Source organism: Dunckerocampus dactyliophorus, chromosome 7 (genome assembly GCF_027744805.1).
Source record: "Dunckerocampus dactyliophorus isolate RoL2022-P2 chromosome 7, RoL_Ddac_1.1, whole genome shotgun sequence".
In the NCBI taxonomy this organism is placed as follows: domain Eukaryota; kingdom Metazoa; phylum Chordata; class Actinopteri; order Syngnathiformes; family Syngnathidae; genus Dunckerocampus; species Dunckerocampus dactyliophorus.
The window spans coordinates 10,063,735-10,088,945 of NC_072825.1; the positions used below are offsets into that span (position 1 = coordinate 10,063,735).

Here is a 25,211-nt window from a genome sequence, read left to right on the forward strand (position 1 = left end):
CATATTTCATTGTGTTAAGAAATGCCTGAGAGCCAGATGCAGTCTTCAAAAGAAGCATATCTGGCTCTCGAGCCATAGGTTCCCTAGCCTTGGGGTACGCCAATCGATGCCAGCGTGTTTGATCACTCCCTTACCAAACCTATCTTCGTTCGACTACTCTTTCATTTTTGTTTACACGCTTTGCCTTGCTGTGACTGACTGTACTTTGCATCGGCGGCAGCTAGCTAGGTAGCGTTATCCGCCTAGCTTCTCGTCTTCCGACTCCAAATGTGGCTTTTTACCACAGTGATATTTTGCTTTTAAAACAAACAAGCAATGCGATTAATTTGAAGCTCGTTTTTGTCCTACGGTGAAGCTGAGTGTACATTGCATTCATGGGGTACGTACTAACTTTGTCAAGTTGTCATTATACTAATTGTGTCTTGTCCTCAAAACACTATTTGTATGTGGCTGTTGAATGAACATAAACACATAGTGTGTCCAGCCTTATGATGGTGATACTATGACGGGGGTCTCCTATCTCACCTGCTGATGAAAGGGTCAAAGAATATTTGCTTCAACTTTTAGTAGTTTTTTTATCATAACTGTTCAATTCAGACTTTACGCCTTTTATATAATGACAAATGAGTATAAAATAGCATAAAGACAATGGATTTTAATTTACACACAAATACTTGACAGCTGTAATAGTGATGAAAGTTGGAGACCCCTGCAACCTGGACACTGAATTTATTCCGTTTTAAGTTGGGCAGGACAGATTTCTGTTTCATAAAAATATTTATTAAATAAATAATAATAATTTTATTATGTTAATCTTGATTATGTTAATCTTGAGCTAAAAAATTATTATTGAGCAGTTTGTTTCCGATGTATTCATATTACTCCAAAACATGCATCAAATTAAATTCAGGTTTGTGTCAAATAGTACAAAACTTGTTACACACAAAGGCAAAAAAACACAATCCGCCCAAAGGTTTGTTTTTTAATATTTACCTATTTTCCAGGGGCCCTTGGAATTGTCTAACAGTGCCCCTGACCAATAGCACTCATCATAAATAAATTGAAAAATGTACAATTAATTCATGTGATCGGTATCGGTAACGATATTGGCTGATCTCACTCATGGATGATCGGTATCGGAATCGACAGCCTAAAATCCGATCAGAGCATCCCTACTAAATACTAATGATGACTATTTCCCAGGTAATCACAGTAGTTGCTGTCATTCACAAATAATTCACAGTAATTCATTCAATTCAATATGGCAATGAAGATAATCATACGTAATTCCTCAATAGTAGTGTACATAACACGAGTGTGGTAATATGTCAGTCATTAGACACACAGTTCATGTATTTCATCCAGTTAGCAATTTCTATCAAACATTACAGATATACAAGGAATGAAAATTATTATACAAAACATGATGCAGCCGACGTCAAGGCAACATAGGTTTCAAAAAGGCAACAACATTTTCAGCAATCGGCAAATTTTCCAATTAATCATGAAATCATAGTTTAAGAAACGGAAGTGTAGAAAAGCACGTATTTCTATAGTGGAGTTCCTGACGCGAAGCAACGCCATCAAACAATTGACTTTTTTTTTACATAACTAGTTGCTGCAAGTGAACGTAGAACTTTTGTTATAGATACAGGCATCTTACCGCTGAGTTAATTTATCCGTAATCGGGAAATAATAAAGATGAAAGTTGCATCTCCGTGTGTAGTTTGAGATGTCTTTTCTCAATTGTCACAGGGGAGCAAGAGCGACTCGGGAGGGGAACTTAATGTCAGCCGATTGATGTCATATGACATCAACAAAGGTTATCGCAATCGACCGGTAGCTCATGATCGACGTGATGGGCACCCCTGTTGTAATGTATGTAATGTATTTATATAAATGCAGCCATAATACATTCATCTCAAATTGGTACTCTGATTTTAGTCTGAATGAAAAAAACTCCTTTGCCACCCGTACAGCTGCAGTATAGGTTTGAGCTGCAGTCGTTTTTCTCCTGCAGGCAGATGGAGTTTCTCACAGAGGGAGTGGAGCACATCGTTCTTAGTTTCCCCTCTTTATGGCTCCTTAGTAGCATTTCCTGTGAATGAATGTGCAAAACCCCACCCTTTGAATTGTTTAAGCTTCTTGGATGAAATAGACATAGAATTCCGGCCGACCTCCTTTCACGCAAAACACCGTCCCCCACTCAGACACTGTATGTTTAACCACAGACAGCAAAAATGGGGGTATAAATCATCAAAAATGGCACAATCATTTACAATAAACAATTATAAGGAAGATAGATGTACAAATTATTACATCCTGGTCAGATTCCAGACATAGGGGTGGCATGGCTCAGGTAGTAGAGTGGTCGTCTCCCAACCTGAAGGTTGCAGGTTCGATCCTCCGTCCTCCCGTGATCATGTCAAAGTATCCTTGAACTCCCAGTTTCTCCTGATAGATAGGTAAATGTGCTAACAGTGTCAAAGAGCTTTGATTGCCTTGGAGATGGAAAAGAGTGAAAGACCATTTACAGATTAACGACCCTAAGTGCTACAGCATGTATTCTAAGCATTCAATAAAACATAATTTTAATGTTACTGCTGTTTGACCTGCGGTGTCAAAGTAGTAACATCTTGACTGATTCATTTTCAAAAGAGAATGGGAAATTCTCTCTTATACAAGAAAGGACAGGTCGAGTTTTAAAATACAAGAGCCTGCTTGTTGTGAAGCCCGGCCTGGCTTCACTGTCCGCGATGCTGCCCCCGCTCTTTTCCAGCGCTAAATCAGGCTTCCTGACCTCCTTTTGCTCCTCTCATTCAGGATCTGAGCTCATGCCGAAAGCCCTCTCCACCAGAATTGTAGGAGGAATCTGGTGGTTTTTTACACTCATCATCATTTCCTCCTACACTGCAAACCTGGCAGCCTTCCTCACTGTGGAGAGGATGGAGTCGCCCATCGACTCTGCTGACGACCTGGCCAAGCAGACCAAGATAGAGTATGGTGTTTTAGAGGATGGCGCGACTATGACTTTCTTCAAGGTCAGTTATGTCTTTCTCATATCTTTTCTTTCCTTTGTTTACAGGGTTCCGTGTGACAACATTTCGTGGTTACGAACTCGCTCCAATAAATTAATTAAAAACGTAATTTTGGTCAAGAAATACAATATACTGTGTGCTCAATACTGGCTGCACTTGTTTCAATCGCTCGACTGACGCATAAACATCGTATTGTACGTCTACACGGACGTTGTAAGGATGATGAGGAGTTGGTCGATCAACAGTCTCTTATTCCAAAAACAAAAGAGGCTCGTGTCAGCCGAAACAACATCGGTATTCTCAACTGTCCTGTGCGTTTGCAGCCGTCCTCCTCCACCTATACCCACACACACACGCGCACACGCTCACCCACACACAGTCAGGACTCATGTCACGTTCAAGGTTTCAGAGTGCTGTAAATCACAAAACTCTTAACACTATACATAACTGCCAGTTCAACGCTACAGTAGCTTTGAGCACGATAAAGGATCCGCTGGTATGAGAGCAACAGCTGCTTAGCTGGTATGAAAGCTAAGCAGCTTTGTGTTTGTTTTTTTTTTTAGTTCCGACTTACAATACGCATCGAAGGAACATAACTCCTTTGTAACCCAAGGACCACCTGCATATTGATATTTATAAACTTCTGTCTAGCGATTTTATATATGAATCAATCCTCCTTTTCTCAGCTTGCTTGTGGGTTGAACAGCTGATTAAACAAAAGACAGCTTCTATTTAAAAGGATTAATTTTGGGCTTATCCCAGTAATTGCTGATGAAAAGTTATAACAAACACTGCTGAAAAGAAGCTGCTATACTTCGAGCGCCACCATCACTACAGTCATCCCTCACCACGTTGTGGCTCGAATTTTGTGGCTTCACTCTCACGTTTTTTCAAATATATTCATTAATAAATCATACCGCTTCATAGTTGAATATGGCCTATTATTAGTTAAAACAAATATGCATATTGTGTCACAGTGGTGCATGGTTGTGACCCCAGGATGCAGAGAGAGTCAACGTGCAGGTGAAAGTCTTTAATTAGCCTCTGCAGGAGCTACATGGGAGTAGCGTTAGGAGATCCTGTGGAATGCAAGAAAAGTTAGGTTGGATGGGGAAACACATCAAAGTCACATACAATGAGCCAGCAGACGCCAGCTTCCTCAGATGGGAGTTAAGAGAACTCAATAGCACTAAACAAGAAACAGATGTACAAAATAAGAGCAGAAAACAAAATAAATAAAAACAAATAAATAAATAAATAAAAACAAAACTAAATAAAGTTAGAAACAAAGAGCAGCACAACAAGAAGTCCACCAAGTCACACAGAGCGTGACAGTACCCCCCCTTAAGGAACGGATCCCAGACGGTCCCCAAGTCCGAAGCCACGGGTGGTGGGTGGAGGAAGGATTGGCGGCGGGGTGCCGGGCATGCGTACGCCACTGTGGGGTGCGGGCCAAACTCTGGACCCAACTGAGCCATGTCGGCCGCTCCGGGGGATGGCTGGTACTGCATGCGCAGCGATGTTGTTGGTATCCCTCTGTGGGACAGCCGGAATGGCAAGCCCAGCAGAGCAGACATGAGGATCTCTCCGGGGGATGGCAAACCCAGCCGACGCCGTCATGAGGACTCCTCTGGTTGAAGGGCTGAAGTTGGGCAGCTGTAGGTTGTGCGTCACTGCTGCAGGCGAGCACCTTGGGTGGCTGCAGAGCTTTGACAGGAACTGGTGGTGGCTGGCGTGGCCAGGTCCTTGAAGCCAGGACAGGAACTGCCGGCGGATGGAAGTCTGCAGAGCCGGAACAGGAACTGGTGGCACCTATGGCGGCGGCTGGCATGGTCAGGTCTGTAGAGCCAGGACGGGAACTTGGTTGAAGGTTGAAGAGGTCCCATCTGCACTGCCAGGACCAGAACTGAAGAGAGCTGTTTGTCCCCAGTCGCACAGCTCGCCACAGCCCCCCCACCCACAAGGGACGGATTCCAGACGTCCACCACACACACCACACACAGGGCAGGCTTAAATTGGCCAGCCGACACAGCAGCCAGGGACGGGTAGAGGGAAGCTTGGAGGAGGCTCAACGGTTTATCCCGCTCTGACCACCCAGCAGGAAGCAGCAGCATCTGGGACCCAAGTTGCCGTGGAGTCGGGATCGGAGGCATTTGGACTTTAGGCTGGCCCAACTTGACCTTTGTTTTGGCCTCAACCTGGTGTGGAGCAGGAGACAACTTGGCCTCGACCTGGCAAGGATGGTTGATGGACTTTCTTTTTATCTGAGAGGTCACAGCGTGTGAGAGTAAACAGTGTTTTAGCTGAACATCATTATCTTCCACTCCGTCTCCACATGGGTGTGTCCTCTCCTCTCTTTTATTTCTCTTGTATACTAATGAGTGCCAAACTTTAGATCAAATTTGCAGATGACTCGGTGATTGTGTTTCTTCTCAGGAATGACGACCCTGATCATGGCCCTGTGGTGTAGCACCTCCTCTTTGTGAAATGTGAACGTGTCAAACGCCAAAGAGAATACCTATAGATTTTAGGAAGAATCTTACAGTTTTTTCTCTTGCTGTCATTAATAAGCAGGCTGTTGATGTGGTCCAGTAGTACAAATATCTTGGAATGATGCTGCACCAGAGGCTAACATTCGGGTCTCAGGTGGATGCTGTAAATTAAAAAAAAAGCTCATCTGAGGATGCATTTTTATTGTAAGCTTCACAGTTTTAAAGTGGATAATACTTTTATGTAAATGTATTGTTCTTGTTTTATTGAGTCAGTGCTGACCTTGTCTTTTATCAGCTGGTATGGGCTGCTCGCCCTCAAAAACAGGAACATGCATTGGCATCACTAAAGCGTGCAGCAGAATTGTTGGCACCACACTAAATGACCTGACTGTGTTGTATCAGAGGCGGACTCTGAAGAAGGCTCAATCAGTGCATTGCACGATGAGTTCAGGAGGGCAACCACCACCAGACTGCCGTTTCTGGTAGGCCACAGCCTCATTTCCATGGCCAAGCTGCAGGCTCCAGGCAGTCACTTCCAAAAACAAGGAAGTCAGAACTATTTGGTTGGACCATTCTGTTACGGTGGCGTGTGGTTGTGACCCCAGGATGCAGAGACAGAGTTGAAGTGCACGTAAATGTATTTAATTAGCTTCAGCAGGAGGACACAAAATATAGCAAAAAACGACGGTGCACAAAAAATAGAAGAAGCACCGTGGGGCGAGGAGCCACACAGGAGTAGCGTACAGAGAGTGGAGTGCATGAAAAGCTAGGTTTGATGAGTACAATGAGCCAGTAAATGGCCAAGTCCACACACTCGCCATAAGAAACTTCTTCATTACGAATGAGGACCAGCTGTAACCAGCAGTTTCCTCAGAAGGGAAGAAAGAGAAGGTGGAAACAAAGGGCAGCACAACAACAAGTCCAACAACTCACACAGAACATGACATACAGTATTGCAGCACATTTTACATATTTTTTGCCTAAATTAAGCATCTTCAAAAATAAAAAGGGCTATACAAATTAAAATACAAAATTAGGAATTCAGAAGATGCATTCAAAGAAGCTGTGAATGATATGTAGTATTCTACACCGGTCACTCAGTGTCAGTAATGTTACTGTCATGTTCGGTGAGACACAAACACCAGACTTGATCGCCAGGACAACCGGCTTTTATTTAAGGTTTAAATTATTGCACAACAAGCACAATAATCCCGAATAAAAATCCCTAATAGAAACATGGGCTACTGCTGTGGCCATAATCCACACCAAGCTAAAACTAAACTCTGAATCTTGGGTAATACGGGTGTATGTGTGACTATAGGGGTGTTAGTTCATGTCTAGAGGGCTCTAATAATCTTAAAAATTGTATTAAGAAGCTCATAAACAGGTTTTCTATTCACTAACTACGAAAATATTTTATTGCTATATAAAGACTCCTACTTTATGGACATTCACTTATCACGGTCGAGTCTGGAACCAATTAACTGCAATAAATGAGGTATTACTGTATATGACAGATACCTGTCATTTCGGGAGATGTCATTTTCTAAGAACCTTCTGGCGAAATCGGGAGGGCTGTTTAGGGTTTTGTAAAAGTTGCATTGGGCATGAGCTGTATCATCAGCACTGAAGGTACACATTTTGCTGTGGACCGAAACATTTATGTAAAAGGGACCTGTTTGGTGGAGAGATGGAAGGTGACATTGAGCAAGGCACATCTACAGTCACTTTGTGGATTCGGTGTTTCCGTTGCACTGTGCTTTGTTTTTTACAATGAATTAATGTGCATTCTCAGCTACGAGCAACAGCTGTCCTCACACTTTCACACCCTTTTGTTTTTCCATTCACGCAAGCCTTAAACACGTTCACAGGTGCTCCTCGTAGAGAAGGATGGTTGCGGTTAGTCACAAATACAGCAGCATCATATTTGCAGTCATACATGGAACAACTGTGGTTATAGTTTCACAATCACTTTCTTATTTCACCCTCGAATTGACTGAAAACCACCGTCAGTGTTGCAGGCAGCACACATGCTTGGCAAGCAGGAGCAGAGCATTCATTGCACTTTTCTTAATGTTTTACAATACACCTGTTAAGTATGGCCATTCATTGTTTATACTTCTGTTAAAGCCCCTATTAACAAATCCCCACACAAGAGAAGCCCTTGAGGCTGCACTTATATGTATATTTAATAAAGGTGTGCTTCTAACAGGAACAAAAATCGAAGGGATGTCCAAAGACGGTTTGCTGCTCAATCACAGCATATCTTAATTTTTTTGTTACACATTAATGAAGCCAGGCAAATGCAGAGGTTTATTTGTCCTTCATGCACTTGCATCAAGGTGCTGTCATAATTTTGTTATGATGATGTGTCGCTGTTAATTCAGAGGTGTACACACAAACGATATGTACAAACATCACAAATTCACACTGTGAAATGAAAATACAAAATAACTGCCGTTTGGGTAATTATTGACGTGTGCTGTAAAATAGTATAATGGTGGCTAATTATGTAGATGGCTGTATGGGATAGTCTCTGAAGCATTGGACCGCCTCACAAGTCTTTCGAGCAGAAACATTCCCAGTGGACTGTTTCTACAATAACACTGAATAATTTAATAAGCAAACACCCGCTGCAGCAGAGGTTGCTTGTTAGCAAATGAAAATCACACCTTCGAAAGGTTGAACTCGATTGTTACCTTACCTATACCTTGAGAGTATGATTGGGAGATGCCTTTTTTACGCATGTGAAAAGCACTTTACCTGGACATGGCACCATACTGTGTACTGTATCATTTTGCATGTGTCACAAACAAAAGAAAGGAACAATGTAGTTGTCGCTTCTCCAGAAGTTTTGTTGTACATCAATCAATTGCGATGGTAGATTCCGCTTGTGTTTTTTGAACACACTGAATCTTTGGCATTGCTTAAGAGACTACACTGGATATGATTATGCGTTAGTCGCTCCCGCACGTCAGTCAGTATTGTCCACTAGATGACTACAACCAAGCAACCAAACTCTTTGACGTGAACGAAGGGAGACGGTTCTTTGAAGTGAATGAGACTTTTATTCTTGTCTTATTGTTGTTATAGTCGCACATGTTTGGTCAAAATATATGGTATCCTATGTGTCGACACGAAGCAGAAGGGGGAGGAATGGGTTACACACATATACAAGCTGGAAAGCTGAAGAAAATGAGCAGTAGGAAACAAAATCTTAGGCACTGTCTCTTTCTGAATGCCAATCTTCACTAAAGACTAGCAAAAACTATTAGTTAGATGCCACCATTAGATGCTACCATTAGATACCCCTATAGATTCAGTCTAATAACTCATTTTCACGCCCGTACGCTTCTTGACATACACACTCACATAGCACAATCAGAAGTGCACGACATGTACATATGACTGATGGAAAAATACTGGGAGACACACAACAGATGCATTGTTCTCACCCACACAAGCTTAACTCTCACTCTCTACACAAACTTAACTTTCACTTACTGCAACTGCTGTATAGACTCTGTGTGCTTTCATTCTGGGCTCCTCATCATTGATAAGAGTCCAGCTCTGTAACCAGATATATTGGTCTTATTTTTTTTAATACAAATTGAAAACCTTTTAAATGGTGTGATCATTTGCTACTTCTCCGATAGTAACGTGGTCCAAAGAACCAGGAACAAAGGCTAAAGAGAAGTAATGGCCTTTTCACTACTTTTTGTTGTAGATTTGTACATAATAATTTAGGTTTGATTGTGCAATGTTTTGTTGATGTTGTGTTATTTCACTGTAAATAGCTGGAAATTTACAAATAATACACAAGCATACAGTATTAGACCTTTTTGACGAATTGCTTTTGTTGCATTCTTTTCCACTTTCAGCATACAAATAAAGCCTTATAAATCATAAAAATATGATATAATACGATTTTGACATTAGAAATTTATTTTATGGATGGATGGGCGTATTTTGATAAGAAATCAATTTAAGCAACAACAACAACAAAAAAAAAAAATCTAAGGAGCCGTTTGGGAGCCGAAAGAGTCTTCTCTTTTTCATGGGGTCCAAGCCAAAAGAGTCATCCAAAAGGAACTTGACATCACTATCAACTACAACGAGTGGCTTGAGTGGCAAGAAACAAATTACCACAATGCACTCAAAACGTGCAATTAAACTTGTGGGACTGTAGGCCAGTGGAAAAACTAAGACATTTATGGAGAGGAACTGCAGTTTACCACAGTGTGATGATAAATACATCATGAAGTCTATAAACATTCACAAAAATAAAAAAAGCAATGTGCATAATAATAATAATGCAAATGCACGTCAATTGTATGTCAGACGGTCTCAGGTGTATAGTATACTTGACAGCAGCTTGAATGACACCAAATTAAAGTAAAAGATGTTCATGAATTAAAATGTAACTTTTGAACAAAAGCGCATGCTCGAGGCCGTTATCGCCTGAATAATATATTCTTAACATCCCACTCAATGTCACATTCATGTAGTCTTTTTTTCTGTTTATTTCCCAGCTATCATCATTTAATACTGTGGTTATTTCATCTCTCACTCCTCAATGGATAGAAAAATAAAACAATCATATTGCTTTTAAGCGCTCTCTGTTGCAGTTTGAACTGACAGAAATCTAAAATGTGATTGTACGTACAGAATTGCTCTTCCCATTGTAGCCATTTTGGTTTGGTGTGCACCCAGCACCATCAGCAGTGGGTGTAAAAAGGTGGCATGGGAGAAGGCTGATAAAAGCACGAGCTGGTTTGTTTGTACTGACAAAAACCATGCACCATTCCCTTCCACACTCTCTATTCGTTTGATTAAGGGCTTTTGAAAAATATGCAAAACACTTTGACAAGTAGTGAAGACAATCTTGAATCTGAAAGACCAGTGTGTGTTGATGGCAAATCAAGGCTGCACAAGCACACACACACACATTGAATGCTTCAGGCAGTAAACCACGTTGATTTTATTTAATCACTAAAAACAACAAGCAAAAGAAACACTTATAATAACAGAGAACGTTTGGTATTTACATAGACTCATGAATGTCATACTCATTTGAGACTGGTTGTCCACATATGCCCTTCAATTGACTGGCAACCAGACCAGTGTGTACCCCAACTCTTGCCCCCATAGACAGCCGGAATGATAATATTTTCCTCCCTGTAACTCTGTGTATCTTGTGCTGATCCCATCAAGCCCATACATTGACCTTGACCTTGACATAGCCTCAGAATAATTTGATTAGACAAGTTAATTTAATCACAAGAAGCTCTTTGTCAATAAATACATTAAAATTATGTTATTAGATGCAATATTCTAAATTGTAAAACAACATTAACCTTCACAAGTTGAACCATTGAACCATATGTGTCCAACAAGACAAAAGTACAGCTTTAGGTGAATGCAGAGAGGCTCGCACAAATAAGTTTTAAACCACATTTTGTGGCAAAATGTGTCTTTGAAGTTGCACAAAACTTTGAAGTTAATACAGAGAGGTAGAAGCAAAAAATTCCGATCACTGCGAGGAAGCCTAAAGAGGCAAGGGAGAAAACTAAAAGAGGTGGACAGAGTCACAAAAGGGTACACTAAAAAATATCTAGGCTAAGCAAGGCACAACTAATAATGACAGGACTAGGAGGGAATACTCACGATGAGGAAGCACAAACTGAGAAAGTACAGGTTGAAGCAAGGAACTAGTTCAAAAAACAAAAAGGGTACAGGTAGAAGTACCGACATGTGATGTGATGGTGAAGATTAGGAACTGTCTTTCGACAGAGAGGCTGGAAAAGTGTGAGGCAACACAGGTTATGACAGATCAACCAAAACAATTGGTTTTTCAAGGAAAAAGAACCCAAGAACAGAAGAAAAAGAAGGAACAGTAGAGGTTACGAGGTCTCCTAGGGGTGTCACGAGACACCCAGGTCAGAGACGACACATGAGTGATTCTATGAGAACGAGATGAGACGAGATGAGATGAGTTTAATATTACTTTCAAGAAAAGTACAATGAAAAAATATAAGACAATAGCTTACTAATTTAATTTCTACTATGTTACACTCTTCTGCATTCTGCGTGTATGCTAGTGGCCTCCACCCACCGAGATAAAGAGACTGTATGACTGACCAAAGGGTTCACTCCGCTCATGCCGTTACTCTATGAAACAAACGTGCCAAGGTGCTGAAATCCAATGCACAGAGTGTGTCTTCTTCCTGCTTGTTTGGAGGCGAGAAATGAGGAAAACCAACACACGTGCACGTGGCAATAAATTGAGTGTGGCAAAATGAGTACATTTTCATTTATTGTGTGAATAATTAATTAATTTATTATCATCCCAGGCCTAATGCCCACGAGACATTTTTTTTCTGAACAAGAAATCTTGTCATGTTTTAATCTCGTGTGTGGTGTTTCCCTGGCTTCCTCCCACATCCCAAAAACATACATGTTTAACAGGACACTTTCAATTGTCCACAGGTGTGAAGTGTGAACGGCTGGTTGTCTGCAAGTGCCCTGTGATTGACTTGTCATTAGTCCAGGGTGGACCCTCTTGCTCAAAGTCAGCTGGGAATGGATGGATGTACTCAAGGGCATCGTTTTGTATGAAATATTGTGCGAGTTTAGCACTTTGCCCATCCGTGTACGTAAGGAACAAAAAATGTCAGCATGTGATGTTCAGATATTGGTGGACATCAACAATTCCAGAGATGCAGAGTAGTGTACATTACATTACATTACATTACATTACAACACAATACACATAACATGGTGACAATATTGCTTTGAACCAGTTCCAACATGTTTAACATTTCATCGGTGTCCACTTTACATAAAAGTGCCATTTACATCTTGCTTAACTGTCTGTGAAAGAGCAATGGTTTTCTTGAGCCAAGAGACGTGTCTGGCAATACCTAGTCTTCTGCAGCAAAGGTGGGTGGGTGGGGGCTGGTTGCATTTGTCCAAATGTTGAAAATATTACTTTTTATTGCTTGCGAAGAAAAATTAAACAATAAAAAAAAGACAACTGGTCCATCAACTATTTTTTTTTTATTAATTGCGATTATATGGGAATATTGGGGGTTACTGTATATTGGCTGGATTTGATTAGTACATTTAATTGATAGTTAAGAAAGAAGTTGATGCATCATTGAAATTAACCACCTTTTTAACAGCAGCAGGGTTTAACAGATTTTGACATGTGTATGCCAGTTCAAAATGTTACTTAGTTTTAAAGCTTTAAATGGTTTCATTTTGTTTAACAAATTGGTGTAAGCAGAAAAGATTGCATTATATAATATTTACTGGTGATTGGTGACAATATACCTGAATTAATCCGGAATACGTTAACATTGAAATAAAAGCATTATTTACAGACATACGTATTTGATGTTCTTTGGGCTATTTATTTTCAATGTGACTGACAGTACCAGTCGTGTTCTGCAGCATTAAAATGGATTATTTGGAGTATGGTTTTCATCTTTACATGCCCTTTTCCAAGATCACACATCTTATTGTGTATGAATATGGAGGATGCACCTCTGCCATCTACCTGCTTTGGAAACCAGGTGGTTATCTGTCTGTCCATGTATTCACAGCCACTGCTCCCTTCTTATCAGTAGTCTGCGGCCTGCATGCTCAATCACCTGATTTGTCAAGGGTGACTCCAAAAGATTCTGATAGGCACTCCACAAATCACCCAGTTGATCTAAAATATCGACCAGCCACAAAAAGTCATTACACACAATAATGGCGGGCGGGACCTTGAAGATGTGACTTAATTAGGTTTCAAATGGCTTCAAAACTACCTTCAAATCTGCTCCCCTGAAAAGTAATAAAGACGGGCATTTCAGGCTCTTTATAGTGATCCAGATCATTTGGCTCCGGCTAGGTGTGGCGCGCAAACAGCTCTTTATTTACATCACTATTTGTGTTTTATGAATGATATTTAGCGTTTTATGCTTGATATTCGTAAGTAATAAGAATACAAATAATAAAATAATTCCAAGCAATGTAAAAGAGTCAGTGTATTGAGTAAAAGAACACATTTTGTTCCTTTTTCTCAACTTGCTGATGGCTTGCACTCAATTCTCTGTCCTGTGCTGCGCTGAAGCGTTGCCTCACCCCTGATCTTGCTCTAATTGCAGCCTGATCCCTGGGCGCAACGTGGCATGAGTTCTTTTTCTGGAGCATATGATCCGCGTTTTTTGCATTTAAGAAGATGTTGGCAACAAGAGGCCAAAGAAGTGCTGTTCATGCAAGAATGACCATTACTATGTAGTAATGTGCTCTGCCAGTTATCTGTAGGATTACAGGTATACAAATTAAGACTGCACTGCCAATGCTGCTAACTGTAAGGGATCGCAGCAGAGCAAAAGTCTTGAAAAATATGATTAGTTTAGCTTATTTGCTCCACACAAGATACATGCATACCGTATGTCGTCAAAGCATTCGTAGTGTTTATTGAAAAGGGTTGGCTGCATTAGGATGATACATTTTAGTGATGATTTCTGCCGTAGTTTCAGCTCAAAGAATAAAAGGTGAATCAAAATAGCTGACTGATTTTCTAATTAAATTTTTTTCTGAATGAAAAAGCATCTGTCTTCACGGCATCCCCGAATCCTGAACTGCAACTAAACTGGTGAACCAGCATGGACAGCATTCCATTGCGTTTCACAATGTTTTGTTTGTCAAAACTACACAAGCGACAGAACTTGTGTTCATTTTTGAGTTAGTAAGTCTAATTTACAGCTTTCAATTTGCATTTACCACAGTGGCTAAACCCTTTTATTGGGCACCTACGTATACAAATACAGTGATACCTTGCATTATATATATATATTTATAAGCAAATGTTACATATTTTTGCCTAAATTAAGCATTTTCAAGCATAAAAATGGCTAAATGAACTAACACGGGCTACTGTTGCTGCCGTAACCCCCAAGCTAAAACTCAACTTTCAACCCCCAATGTTACTTCCTGTCTGCCCCTCACTCCTCTCCCCCAGAGAACACATTTATAGCAACACACACACGAGCACAAGTCTTATTTATGTCTTAAATGGCCCATTTACACTTATTATGTATACTATATTAGGTAATATGAGTGTAAAGGTGACTATAAGGGTATTAGTTCATGTCTAGGGGACTCTAATAATGTTAAAAAACTTATTTAGAAGGTCGAACAAAAGGTTTTCTATGCTCTAACTATTGAAATATTTAACATGAATAAATAATCCTACTTTGCGGAAATTCACTTATCACGGTCGGGTCTGGAACCAGGTAACCACATTAAACAAGTCCCAACTGTAAAAGAACCACAGTCTAGTCCCAACCAACGTGTGGATGCTTTGTTTGAGCATTCTATTCCGCAGAAGGATATGTGTGCAAACGGACTAGTTTGTTAGGCCATACGATAACACAGACAGTGCATGAAAACCGAGATCTATTTTCATCGAAAATCTCCTTCAAAAACTGGGACGTACGAAGACGAGGTACGATTATATATTTAAAAACTATTTTAGTTTTGAACCACAGTAAATTACAATAGCACACTGAAAGATTTTTTTTAAACCACTGAATATAATTGAAGATAACAATTTTACTTGCTTACACTCATCTAATACTTTTTATTGAATTCAATTTCTGCAGTGATTGGCTGAGACAAAGTGCATGGTTCTACTGTGGTTCTACTTATATAGTAAGAAGACTGGCGCCCCTATGCAACTATGACCCCTTGTCCTACAAAAGTTGCATAATTCATTGGTTAAAGTATTCGGTTGAATTTCACTATGTAATTATGTTTCCTCACAGAAAACCAAGATCTCCACATATGATAAAATGTGGGAGTTCATGAGCAGTCGGCGGCATTCTGTGATGGTGAAGAATGTTGAAGAGGGCATTCACCGAGTGCTAACCTCCGACTACGCTTTCCTCATGGAGTCGACCACCATTGAGTTTGTCACACAGCGCAACTGCAACCTTACGCAGATCGGAGGCCTCATTGACTCACAAGCCTATGGGGTCGGCACCCCAATGGGTATGTACGCTGCAATGATGACTCACTATTTCACACATGCTCTTAAGTCTACACTACAGTCATCACCACAGGTGATATTTTTCCGGAGTTTCTTTTGGCACTGAACGCAATGTAACGTCTAACAAGGAAGAAAATGATAGTGCTATGCTTACTTTGAGTGTTTCACAGTTGCCACGGCAGCTCAGTTCTTCTGGTGTTGTGCAACACACACAAGAGTAAACACTGGTGAGAAAACATGAATGACCTGAAGGTTACTACTGTATGAGTGAACATGTCAAAACACATGAGTATCATTTGACACGTACAGTGTCCTAGTGGTTAGCATCTCAAGACATCTGGGTTCGAATCTCTGTTTGGGCATCTCTGTGTGGAGTTTGCATGTTCTCTCCGTGTGTGCATGCGGCCTGAAAATATCCATAGGTATGAACGTGAGTGTGAATGGTTGTTTGTCTACAGTATACAGTATGTGCCCTGCGATTGGCTGGCGACCAGTCCAGGTTATACCCCGCCTCTCACCCAAAGGCAGCTGGGATAGGCATACCCGTGACCCAAGTGAGGATAAGCGGCATAGAAGATGGATGGATGGATGGATCATCTGACACAGCTGGCATTTGCATTGGTTTGGATTCTACATATAAAGGCATCCTTCGATTAGAATTAATTCGCTCATGACACCAAAAATCTTTGAAAAAAGCAATTAAAAAAAATCAAAGTATTCTCTTAATTAAATGTTTTTATCGTACTGCTGTTATCCATGAGTAAATAACTATAAAATACAAGTGAAATTAAATTGTGATTATCGAAAGTCCCCCAAGCAAGTTTTGCTGAACCGCCGCAATGTTGGCTGTGATGGCGCACCGAGGACGCTTTCCGGCAGCCAGACTCATTAAAAAACAGCCATGGACCCACAGCAAAACAAAGAAAGAGAAATATTGACAACAATAACATTCACTGATATTGTGCTGTGATGAATAGTCATTAATACATTGTACATCGTTACTACATACAGTATACGTTTACATTAGTTTTTCAACACTTAACTGTTGGCTGGCACTATCAGTTTCGATAGCCAGGGCTGCCTTTGCTTGTTGACAAAGCAGTTCATTGTGCAGCTGATAGCAACCATAAAAAGAATGGGCCACGACCGATATGTTGTTTGACTGGCAGTGACTGACACTGACAAAGCTATGCAGACACGGCAAGATGCAAAACGAGTGAGCAGCGGTTCCTGTTTAGCTAGCCTTGAAATTTAGCATGAAAACCCATAATGTTATTCTAAGATTCATAGACTACATCTGTTCGAAAAAAATGTCAAAAATGTTGACTCTGGAATGGATTAATGACAATTATAAAGGCACCGCTCTAAACATTTTGCACCCTCAATAATTTATTTGAACAACTGTAATTATTGTACAACGTGCATATTTAATGATTTTGAATAACAAGAATTGGATTTATTTTTGATTTTCTCTAATTAATACAGGGTCAAAATTATACATACAGGCTCAAATATACAGTACATATACAAAAGTATTACATTCATCCGCGTGGTACCATGCTAAAATTGTGTCGCCGTATTACACTTGACCACACATGGAATTATGATTAATAGATGGATTTATAACAATGACTACAATCACCTAAGGGAAAATGGAAGACTTGTGGAGATCTTTTTCATGGTTGGTATTAATCATGTGCAACACAAATAAAAAATACGTTTTTCTCAGATGCATTTGTTCAATGTACATATTTATAGAAAATGCAGATATAAGCACAATATACTGTAGATGGTCTAAACACTTACCGTATTCGAAAGAATAATGTGTGTGGGTGTGTGTGTCAGAGAAGGGATTCATACACGTGCCTGAAGGAATGTTTTTGCATTTGAGTGGGGGGGGGGGGGGGGGGGGGGGGGGGGGGGGGGCGCACATGTGACACATTGCATGAATGCAATGAAAGAAGTTCCATCAGTAAAACAGTGACATGTTAGTAATTAGTTTGAAGGCAGCAACAGTGTGTCTGTACTGTATATGCAGAAGCATCACATTACCAACCAAGCAAACAATCACAATCAAGATATTGGTAATAAATCAGTTTCTGCTGAGCCATCTAAGCCGCTTGATGATGATACCAGTTACCAGGTTCCCCTATCAAGTTAGAAGTCGATGTCATGTAGTAGCGCTTGAGTAGTCCTGTTCAGTTTGTGGCGATGGTCATTTTGTGCTGTCCTGTCCTGAGCCAGGATGATGGATATTTTCGCTCTTTTCGAAAATTCAGCAATTCATTCGTGTTGTTGCAAAGTTACCTTGTGCTGGCCAACAGCTATACCAATCCAGTACCGACACTTTGTGCAAATACACCTAATGTGTCTGGTAAATTTGAAAAAGTAATCAATCATAGCATAGCTCATAGAATGAATAATACAAGACACCAGAGTCATTTATTCATTTATTTTAAACCCTGAAGTATATTGAGGTATTGAGGTCGCGGCATGAATTACAACACAGTCATCCCTCGTTTATCACGGTTAATTGGTTCCAGACTTGACTGTGATAAATGAATTTCAGCCAAGTAGTATTCAATATTTATTCAAAATTCACACGTGGCGTTCACAATCGGCCAGGTATCGATATTTCAGTTATCTGCACATCACCGGTTTACACTTGCACAGTTCAACGCATCCAAAAAGGAGTCGGAAGAAGTAGAAGTTATTTAGACTTACCTCTTTTTTTACCCCATCCAGCCAGTACCGACAGTCTCCCGCCCACTTTCCCTTCACAAAACCAAACAGGCATGTCTGCCAGGTGGGACTTCCTGTCGTCGTGAGAGTGATATAAGTTTTGCACCCTGCAAAACACGCCACGAAAAATGCCTCACCGGGGTGGCGTGTTAAAAAGCTTTAGTTTGCTGCGGCATTTGGGGGGCTTTTCTTCCATTTTTGTTTCCGTGCTTTGCCTCGCTGTCACTGGCGGTAGCTAGCTAGATTCTCTTCTTCAGACTCCAAATGTGACTTTTTACCACAGTGACATTTTGTTTTTAATTGCCATCAATTAAGACACCCAAAAACAGTTTTCATGCATCCTGTCAATGTCTACACTGTACAGTATATCTGTACTTGTGTTTGAGTGGGTTTTCTTGTATTACAAACTAACAATAACATATTTTAGTTTAGTCCGTTTTTATCAAACCACTTTTTTAATTATTTCTACTGTGATTGATTTTGTTAGCCGCTGTGCATTTTCTCCTGAACAAAATGCACTCGTGTCATCTGCAAATACTCACTTGTGGTGACGCAAAGGACAGAGCCTGTCCCTATCACCTTCGAAAACAATGCTTGCATTCATGAACTGTTATCTCTGTAGGATGTCTAGTTATTATGTATGCATCACGCATTATCTAGATATCTTATGCAAAACCTACTCAACCGATTTCCATAAAACACTGTGGACAGATGGGGAGTGGGTGATGATAGAAGCTTTTTAATTTTATGTGGATCTAAATGAAACTGCACCTGTACAGGTGGTCCTCGGGTTCTGTTCCTATGACGAGTCGTAAGTCGAATTATAGTGTCGAAACTCAGACCTAAATAAACTTTTAAAGATACGCTGGGATAGACTCCCACTGACCCGTGACACAAATGAGGACAAGCGCTATAAAAAATAATGAATGAATGAATGAATGATTAAAGGGAGTGACTGTGGCACAGATATGCTCTTGACTAACCGAGGTTTCAGTGTAAGCTTTAAAAAAAATAAATAAACATCACTTAAAAACTATTGTCTGGGCAAATATCAAGCAATATTCCCAGGCAAAAAAGAAAAACATGCAGAAATAGAAGATATTTGGGAAGGTCATTTATTATTGTTTGTGCATGCTCTGCTGGCCACTCGCGGAATGTAATTTGACTGAGTGGAAACAGTGGAAGTAGTCTTTATTTGCTTTTGGTGATTGCTTTGACCGATGTGTTCCTTTTGAGGGTTAGAAAACCTGTGTGTATGCGTGTGTAAACACGTGAGCGATTGTGCATTTAACAATATAAAATTGAATGGAGGACATTTTTGGAACCACTCCATGCGCACACACTGCACATTACGGTTGATGCAAATGATCCTCCGTCTGTATATCATTGAAAGAAAGCTTAAGCGAGTGAGAGGAGTGTGAGCAAAGTGAACCAGCTTGTCCATACTGACTAAAGAAAAGGTGTTAGCATTATTACTCCCCGGTGGCTTGTTCACATGCAGCTGAAACAAGGAATTTAAATTGCTAATCCTACCCTTTACCATCTGCAGGCTGTATTCCCATATAGCCTGTCCATTTAGCATATATCTCATTGACATGAACAGAGTGATGGTGTCAAGTCGCATTAGTACCTGGTCCTTGGTAGAGCCATAGCACTTAGCTGCCAGTCCCCTTGACAGCTTCCTCAGCTGTCTAATGGATAGACTTTTCACTCTCAGCTGTGCACTATTGACATACTAATAGAGTGTTTACTGCATGATACTTTTACAGCTTCAAATCGTTGAATAGCAAATGTAGGATAGGATGTAGAATTAGTTTGCTCAAGCAAAATGTGTTCAAATGTAATTGAATCTGTTATTAAAGTGAAATTGAGTACAGTGTGAGCATATGTACATTACTCTTGTCAACTGTGAAAATGACTACAATGGAAGGGAACAAGGGTCTACAGGATTTTCCTTTTGGCATGTACAAGTTCTTTTTCAGTGGAGATTGAAGGCAGCAAGAAAATGATTACCCCTCCCTCTCGAGTCTCTCTTTGCCCACTCACGACTTGTGTGTGCTACCGGTTTACGATATAACACTGCAGTAACTTACAGTAACTTCCTGATTTGTCAAGTCGTTGTGCTTAAGGTTTACTGCACAACATTGTTATCATTAATAACTACTGGGAGAAACGATCGCTTTAATTACATTTTATGTATTTGTTTGGTTATTTGGAAGGGACAGTTATATGGGGTTATACATTAATAGTGTGACCAAACATCCTGTTTTCTCAGGACATGTCCTGTCCTGGCTTTTTATTTATTTATTTTTTTAGAAAGTGATAAAAATACATACTTCATTGCGACATTGAATTGGGCCGAAATTAGGGCACTCTGCTACATGTGACGTAATACCTGAGAGGCTGCTGTGTGCCAAAGAAAAAGCTTATACACGGAGTTAATCCTCGCTTGCAAAGTTGAAGTCTTGTAAAAATGGGGAGGTCATGTACAATTGCGGTTGAAATGCTCATCTTTGGAGGGCATGTTTTTTCCAAAAATATTGGTTACGTTCCAAAATTGAACAAGCATTTGACCTCAGGTTGCTGTGTCGTTCGTTTTTGGAATAATTTTTTATCTCGTTTTTTAACGTTCTTCCATTGGAATTTGTGTCTTTGGTTATAGATAGTATTTTGTAATATAAGAAAATTTCTAACCACACAGAGGAGGCATACTTTAAATGTATTGAAATTATAAGTCATCTTTGAGTATACTGTAAATTGCGGACTATTAAGTGCACCTGAATTCAGCCGCACCCACTAAATCTAAAAAGAAAAATGTTTTACATATATAGGTCACACTTATCTATAAACTGCAGGTGTCCGCATTATAACATTGGATATTTACACAGAAAGACATACTGTAAACCTTGCAATCCTACCTACACTGTGTGTTCTCTGCGTCAAGTGAAATCAGACGTGAGATGCTTTTTTTCCCATCTGACTTCAAGAGCTGCCATGGTCTAGAAGCTGTGATTCTAGACAGTTGATCAAAATTAAGATTTGTCAGATCAAAACACAATCGCTGCATAAGACTTCAAAACGTGATATTAGCATCCATTTCACAAATTCACTACTTCCTGACTCTGCACTCTAAGCATCATGGCAACTGTACTTCTTTTAGCCATAAATTTGATTGTTTAAGCCTCTGCGTTCAAAGTGTGCAAAAAAGATGTTCGCTTATACCCCAGAATTCATGGTAAATTTTGGGTATAATTTTAGTATCTCATTGCTGGGCTGAGTGTCCTGGTTTTCAGTCATCAAAATATGGGCCCTGTGAGGATTTGTTCAGAGCTGGATCCCAACATGAGGCGAGGAAGATGCTTCTAATAGTCTTTTAATGTCAGCAGAGAAGGGAACAAATATAAAGCGTGACGTCCGGAGCCAGGCTCCTTGAACAAATGACTAATCGGGAACAGGTGCCATGGAAAAAGTGCAACACAAAAAGGAACCACAGGAAAAAATTGCTCACTGGAATTAAGTCAATAAATACCAGAAAGCCATGAGACAGATAAGTAGTTAGAATTATTATTACAAAGTACATACAACAGGGCGTCAGGTAAGTAACAGAAGGGAAATGAAGCTCCTCTGACAGCGTTCAACAATCTGACAAACCTGTTCAGGACAGACAGGCTAAGTAGGGCATTGATGATTGATAGGAAGCAGGTGTGACTCATGGCTCCGCCCAGGAGTAGGGCTAACGATGGGTGACAAAACACAATCAGAAAGAGGGGAAAAAAACAAACAGCAAATGACGGGGGGGGCATGCACATCGTGACTGTCACAATATTAATAAACATAGAATAAATTGTAGTAAATATGCTGGATTTAGCACCGTGCTCGTTTCCATGCGTAGTCCCAGACCAAACAGGAGCAGACATAAAACAACATTAGACTAAAGATGCTTGACATTGGCTTTCTCATCAATATCTGATATTGTCCAGCACTTCATTGGGCAATGGGCGGCTGTGGCTCAGGAGGAGCTGGTTGTCCAGAAACTGGAAGGTTGGTGGTTTGTACCCCGCTTCCTCCATCCCATTCACTGGTGTTGTGTACTTGGGCAAGACACGTCACCCACCCTGTTCTGTGAATGGGAATGAATGTTTGGTGGTGATTTGAGAGGTCGTAGGCGCCAATTGGCAGCTGTGGCTACCGTTGTAGATTAGCACCACTGGTGTGTGACTGTGGAGTGATTGAATAATGGGTTCACGGGGGAGCTCTATGGGTGCCGTGTAAAAAGGTGCCATATAAATCGAATCTATTATTATTATTGCTGACATCAACCCAACTATGTCGTATAATAGAACACGTTATGCTTCTTCTACTTTCATGCTGCTGTATATATTTCACAAAATAAGACAAAAAGTGCCACAACACTGCATGTGACTCATAGGGATTCTTCCTGAGGTGTGATATTAAATTAGAAGTATTGAAGGACGACACATTATCCCCTTGCATAACCAGCGCTTTATGTCACGTTCTTTGTTGACAGGTTGGACTTTAGTTTTGGGTTTCACCTCTTTTCCTGTATTGTGCTTTTATTTTGCTCTCCTTTTTTCTGTTTGGCACCATGGGCAGCTGCTTCGCGGTCACTGTAAAACACGTGCAGCAGTGCCCATCAATCGTAGCCTTTTTGTTTGTTTGTATGCTTTTTGTATGTGTTTGGAAGTTCGTCTATCATAATGTAAGCCCAAAACAATAGCAATTTAGAAAGAAACTACAGTATTTTGGACTTATTTTGGACTGAGATGATCAAGAACAATCTGACAAATTCATACTTGTGCAAATGTGCGTTACATCACAGCAAAAAGCAACAGCAGCATCTCAAGTCTTGATATTATGACACAATGCTCATGTTCACTCTGGCCATGCTATCACAGCTGAGGTCTTGTGATTTGTTTTGATACACCAGGGCTGGCGCAGTGTCAAGGCTGGCTGTGTTTTGTCGAAGCAAGTGATTTTTTTTTTTCTCACATACATTGCCTTATTGCACTCCGGGGCTGAAGGGAAGTTATATACTGAAGGTGGCAATGAATAACAAGGCCGGGAGCGCAATTCACATTTGCCATAACCATAGTGATATATGCTTTTGAAAGACGTTGGCTGTCCACACTGAAATAAGAGCCAGAAAGTACAGGCCTTGGGGATCAATGAAGGACAGATGAAACAGTATGTAAACATGGCCTTGTCGATGCAGACACGTAATCACAAAGCTGAGGGTGAGTGTACGCAATAATTGTTGCTGCTTATAGCCATTACCTGCGGTTTCTAAATGCCCCCCATGCCTGGTTGCCAGGAAGGTCTTCACTAAAATGGTGCAATCGCAAGCCACAACAAATGCACAATATAATACAGCATGCTGCAATGCCATCACCAGTAAGATTCTGGCAGGATTCATATTTTTTTTCCCCCACAAAGCTTCTCCAACATGATTTAATTGGGCTTCTCGAAAGGCCATTGGTTTTGATCATCAAACCTAAAGAAGGTGCTGCATTTCTATACCAACCGTCTGTTGAGATGAAGAAGGGGGAGGAAATGCAGGACAGCGCACCAGAGAAAACGTGAACAGGGGGGGGTTCCACTACCACCGGGCACTGACAAATACAGCAGGAAATATTTCGTGACACATTTTGCCTCATTAAAATAAGGAATAGATCGCTTTGAAAATATTCCGATTGGAGCGTCATTGCATACACATCATTTACGTCCAATAATTGTATACGTTTTGACAACTCATTCAATAATATATTCAATATAAATGTTTATCGCTAGATGACTGCATGGTAGGACGATGATACTAGACTGATGACGGATGAAAGAAGTATACACAATTTTCCAGGAGTGATATGTATACATTTGGAGTACTGTACAGTGTTCCATCTCTACAACGCGGTTCACTTTACGGGTTTTTTTTTTTGTGTGCAATTTTTTACAGTGTATCCTGATTCGCTAAGGGAGAACACGCATTGTGTTCTGTGCCCGATTGGGTAAGGGACTGTAGGGACTGCCTAATTCACAAGATCTCATGAGATTAAAAATTAACCATATTTTTCATTTTGAGAGAAGCTGTCTTGCGAGAACAGGGCAGCTAGACGCCAATCAAACTGTACACGATGGCATCGCTACTATGAATGATAATACATGTAATATGGAAGTGGCTGTGCGCGAGGCAGGATTGGAACCGCACATTAAAGTGTTTTTCGCACACTATAAACTTTGCAATCCACCCTACCTCTGTGTTCCCAGCGTCAGTGAGTGATGTGTGACTGTTTTTTCCTTCGGCGAACAGCTGCCACCATGTTAATGTCTAAACAGAAGTTTATTTATAAAGCACAATTTGCACACAAGGTAATTCAAAGTGCATTACAGAAAAGAAGGGGGAAATCATTTCATAAACTCATTCAATAAAACAAAACAAAACAACTAAAAAAAAATGTACAATTAATTAAAATTGAAGAGTGCAGATAAAATACTTTCAGGTGTCATATGCACAGTTGAATAGAAGTGTTATCAGCCTGGATTTGGACATTGCCAAAGTTGAGGATTGTCGGACATCTTCTGGAGGACAGTTCCAGATTTTGGCAGCATAAAAGTGAAACCCAGCCTCACCGTGTTTAGTCCTGAGTCTGGGCACCCGCAGGGGACCAATCCCTGAGCTTCTCAGAGCTTAAGATGCTTCATGTGGCTCTGACATGTCAGAGATGTACTTTGGTGCAAGACAATGAAAAGACCTGTACACAAGCAGAGCTGTTTTAAAGTCTATTCTCTCAGCGACCGAAAGCCAGTGCAGACACTTGAGGTCTGGACTAACATGGTCATAGTTCCTGGTTCTAGTCAGGACTCGAGCAGCAGCATTCT

The 25,211-nt window shown here is 40.5% G+C and overlaps 1 protein-coding gene across 5 annotated transcripts in view; it reads left to right on the forward strand.

The window, feature by feature from the left end:
• grik2 (glutamate receptor, ionotropic, kainate 2) overlaps positions 1-25,211 on the forward strand; it is a 177,417-nt gene that overhangs the window by 128,559 nt on the left and 23,647 nt on the right. For all 5 annotated transcript variants that reach the window (XM_054783107.1, XM_054783109.1, XM_054783108.1 and 2 more), the window contains exons 14-15: positions 2,824-3,041; positions 15,352-15,577. In XM_054783107.1, the coding sequence (XP_054639082.1) occupies positions 2,824-3,041; positions 15,352-15,577 (444 nt within the window). The remainder of the gene's footprint in view (positions 1-2,823; positions 3,042-15,351; positions 15,578-25,211) is intronic.